Here is a 4,437-nt window from a genome sequence, read left to right as displayed (position 1 = left end):
TAACACATATAAGAAAAATAAATTATTTAAATTAAAGGATTTATAAGAAACTATAACAATTAGTTAAGAAAAATAAATTATTTACATTAAGTAATGATTATAGTTTCTTATAAATCCTTCAATTTAAATAATTTATTTTTCTTACACATATATTATATGTAAGAAAAAAGTTAAAGATATAAACATGAATAAAAAATTATGATATGATTTCACTATTTTTTAATATTAATAGATTTTTTCAAGAGGGTATAAATTTTTTTCTCCAGCAAAAAATAACTAAAAGGATTATGTTAAAAAAATAATTAATGTTAATTTTAGTAATTTGTTGAATTTTAATGTAAATTTATTATTAACTATACACAAGTGAGGTGAATAGATATAAAAATACAGTTATGAATTATATTATTTAAAAAAGTTTAGATTGTAAACAAGAATAACTTATTTTTACAATCTAAACTCTTCAAATAAAATGATTCTTAATAATTTATTCATAACTGTATTTTTATATTAAGGATCATGATAATATTTTGATTTATTAGTTTTAAAATTTTAATTATTAGCGTGTGTGTATATATATTTTATCTTTGACTTATTAAGTTATTCTTTTTTACAATCAATACTAATATATTAAAAGAAAACTCTTTTAAATAAAATGACCCATAAGATTTTTTTTCATAACTATATTTTTATATTAAGGATCTTGATAATATTTTCATATGATTCTATTATTTTTCAAATTTTAATCATTAGCTTTATTGATCTATTTTAAAGTATTCTTAGAGTTTTGATGTTCAATATAAAAAGAAAATAAAGTACTATATAAGTTAATGGTGATTTAAAAAGTTTAATTTATATTATTTAATGTACCATGTGGTATATATAAACAGGCATATAATGGAAAACAAATGAGATTAACATATTTCTTAGAAGTTAGATTAATGTTTTAGTATATTTATTTATGAAAAATAAAGTTGAATTTACATATTACTATTATTATTGATATATATATTTTCATTTTAAAAATCAATTATTTTTCTTATATAAAGTAGATCGCTTTTATAATTTTGACATGTAAATTATTTTAAAGTAAAACTAATAAATTTAGTAGTTATCTACAAAGTCCTTTTAACCGTGTGGTTATTATTATATTTTTTAATATTTTTGTTGGGCTAAATATTCTAATAAAACTCGGGTACGGTGATAATGTATAGTTATGGACATGTAAATAATAATAAAAAAAAGCAACTGGACGGGCCGAGCTGGCCAGATGGATAAATGCCCAGGCTGAGCACGGTCCATTTACCAACCGACTTAGCGGGTCAATTTTCCGGTCCTTATCCGCCCAGGTGAAGTCGGTTGGATACATCGGTCAATCTATAGTTCAACGAATGTCGAAATCGTCTTTTCATATAAAAAGCAATCAAGGCACCACACACAGCAGATCTCCTTGGGTTTCAATATATATACAAACCCTAGACTGCTCTTCTCATTCTATTCAATCAATCGATCCAATTTTTCTCGAAAAAAGCATACAAGCAAACGACCTGATAATGGGTTCCAGATCAAAGATCGACAATCCCCACACTGGCGATGGAGCCAGCCCCGGGTTCGTATTTCTGTTGATTTCGTTTCTGAGAAAATTGGTGAATCAAATTGATTTGAATCTTTCATGTCCTAATTGCGTTTTATTTGGTGTGCAGGAAGATTTTTATTGGAGGATTGGCGAAAGACACCACTTATGGTGAGTTATCATTGTTTTTATTATTCAAAATTGAATTGATTAGTTTGTGATGTTTTAAGGGGATGATTGCTGTAAATCTTTTATTTTTATTGGGTTGTTGAAATTCTGACGCTGGTTGAAATAGATTGATGGGACTGAGATTTTGTGGTGGGTATTACTTCGTTGTTGAGTTTATGGTTCATTGCTTATTATATCTACGTAGTCTGTAATTGAATAATGGATGATTATTATTTGAAAGGATTATTGCAATATATCTTTTTTTTTTAAAAAATTTAATTCTGTGTGATTGTTGAAACTATGGAATTGGCTAGTGCATATTTCACGGAATTGAGGTTTTGTTGGTACTGGTTTGTTGTTTTGGGTTTTTCCCTAACATTGTATTGATTTAATTGCAGCTACATTTAACAAGCACTTTGGGAAATATGGGGAGATTACTGATTCTGTTATTATGAAGGATCGGTACACTGGTCAACCTAGGGGTTTTGGATTTATAACCTATGCTGATCCTTCTGTTGTTGACAAGGTTATTGAAGACACTCATGTGATCAATGGAAAACAGGTATATTATCCTTCTTAAAGGTTCCACATCACTGTCTTCCTTAAAGAGTACTTTAAAAACAGCATTCTTATGTTAGCGATTTCCTGTGTGGATGCACCTATTTGTTCTTCTGATCAATGCATTATGATGTGATCAGAGTAATATAATTTGGTCTGATTGTTCAACTTCAGTTATTGTGATAGAGTAGTTTGATATCATAAATTCAAATTCACCTTGAGACTAACAAAGGACAATGGAGCAGGTTGAGATTAAAAGGACTATCCCTAAAGGTTCTGGGCAGTCAAAGGATTTTAAAACAAAGAAGATTTTTGTGGGTGGGATTCCATCTTCCGTGACAGAAGGTAAGTACTGCTGATGTATTTTGTTGACAGGGTGATAGTTTGCTAGCTGTGTTCCCTGTTTAGTTCATGCAGCACTTCTTTAGACCTTTGCTAATTTTGGATGTTTATTTTTTTTCAGATGAGTTTCAGAATTTTTTTTCCAAATATGGGAAAGTAGTTGAACACCAGATTATACGTGATCATGAAACCAACCGTTCACGTGGATTTGGATTTATAATTTTTGACAGTGAAGAAGTTGTTGATGAAATGTTATCCAACGGAAATATGATTGATATGGCTGGTACCCAGGTAAGCTTGTTTATAGTGTTCCCAAGAAAGAAGAATGTAAAAAGATCCTTGTTATGTTGCAACATGCATTATTGCATTTGTTTTTTTCCTTGTCATACAATGGTTATTTTTCCTCATGTATGTAGTTAAGTTTTAGCATTTCTTGTTCTAATATAGCATTGGAGATCGTTACAGGTATAGATCTCAGGAAAGGGCTCACATTAGTTTGTCTGTTGCAGAACCTAGGTTAACTAAGTTGCTTTGTTGTAGGTGGAGATCAAGAAAGCTGAACCAAAGAAAGCCTCAAACCCACCATCTGCTCCTTCATACGGTAGCAATACTAGGGGTCGTTCTTTCAATAGTGATAATTATGGTGGGTTCAATGGTCCGTATGGGGGGTTTGATGGAGGGTTTGGGCCTGGCCCTTATAGGACACCTGGCCTGTCTAGTAGACTCAGTAGTGCATATGGCTATGGTAGTGGTGGTGGGGACTTTGGTGGTGGCTATGGAAATTTTGGAGGGACTAGCCTAGGAGGTTACAGAGCTGAAGCCTCCCTTGGTTATTCTGGTCGCTATCCGCCTTATGGAGGTGGTTTCGGTGGGGGTTATGGTGCTAGTGGCTTAGGAGGATATGGTCGAGGAGGTGAGGGATATGGAAATTATGGAGCTTCTGGTTATACCAGTGCTTATGAATCTGGTCCAGGTACTAGTTATGGAGGAGCAGGTGGGCTGTATGGAAGGGGAGGCTATACTGGCAGTAGTCGTTACCATCCTTATGCAAGGTAGAAAGAGCACTTTCATGCAGTTGTTCCTTAAGCTTTGCCTAGAAGTTTCAAACAGGGTACTCTAGTTTAAAGCCTTGTGAATGGATAGGCACTTTCCACATGTACTAGAAGTCTGCTATCACATCAAGTGAGGAAAGCTTTTAAGGATCAGAAGACCTATTTAATTAGACTATTTCTTCTATTGTATGGTGGCTAGCAGGCTTTAGTTTTTTCTTCTCTTAAGTTATTGGTTGTCTCGGTTACTTGTTGTAGTTGTTTCAGATTGTGTTATAGACTATAGCATCTTGGTTCAGAGTATGTTGCCATGTCTTTAAGTTTGATCTAGATTAGATGTATTTATATTTTATTGGTTTTCTCTTTGCATCTGATTAGCAGCTGGACTTCTAACTTTAACATGTATTCTTAGCTTGTTTCTAGAGATGCCTCTATGGTTAGTACCTCTTTCGCACAAGGTGTTGTCGGACTAGGTGATCTATGTTGATTCCAATGAGGAAACATAATAGATGTTCAACTCTTATCTATCAAGAATTGACCATAGGTTTCCGCCTAAAAATGTGAGTTTTTTCCTGGTTTAATTATGAAGCAACTTGGGACCCACTTGGTTGAGGTAAAAGTTCACAAGAATCCAAATTACTTTTTTGCCAAGTGGTGGTAAATGTCAGGCCATAGGTTCCTATATTTTAAATTATGTGAGAAAATAAGCATGCTTGTGGATCTGGTCCGGCTATTTGATCTTTTGGTAAA

The 4,437-nt window shown here is 32.5% G+C and overlaps 1 protein-coding gene across 1 annotated transcript; it reads left to right on the top strand.

The window, feature by feature from the left end:
* Positions 1-1,440: 1,440 nt before the first annotated feature.
* Positions 1,441-4,050, top strand: LOC105135600 (RNA-binding (RRM/RBD/RNP motifs) family protein). Its single transcript, XM_011040549.1, has 6 exons — positions 1,441-1,606; positions 1,701-1,741; positions 2,137-2,300; positions 2,542-2,641; positions 2,760-2,929; positions 3,179-4,050. The coding sequence occupies exons 1-6, from the start codon at positions 1,551-1,553 to the stop codon at positions 3,692-3,694; spliced, it is 1,047 nt and encodes a 348-aa protein (XP_011038851.1). The 5' UTR covers positions 1,441-1,550; the 3' UTR covers positions 3,695-4,050.
* The last annotated feature ends 387 nt before the right edge of the window (positions 4,051-4,437 follow it).

Source organism: Populus euphratica, unplaced genomic scaffold (assembly GCF_000495115.2).
Source record: "Populus euphratica unplaced genomic scaffold, PopEup_1.0 scaffold47.1, whole genome shotgun sequence".
NCBI classification, from domain to species: Eukaryota; Viridiplantae; Streptophyta; class Magnoliopsida; order Malpighiales; family Salicaceae; genus Populus; species Populus euphratica.
The sequence above is the reverse complement of the archived record's forward strand: the minus strand, read 5'-3'. Positions and strand labels throughout refer to the sequence as shown.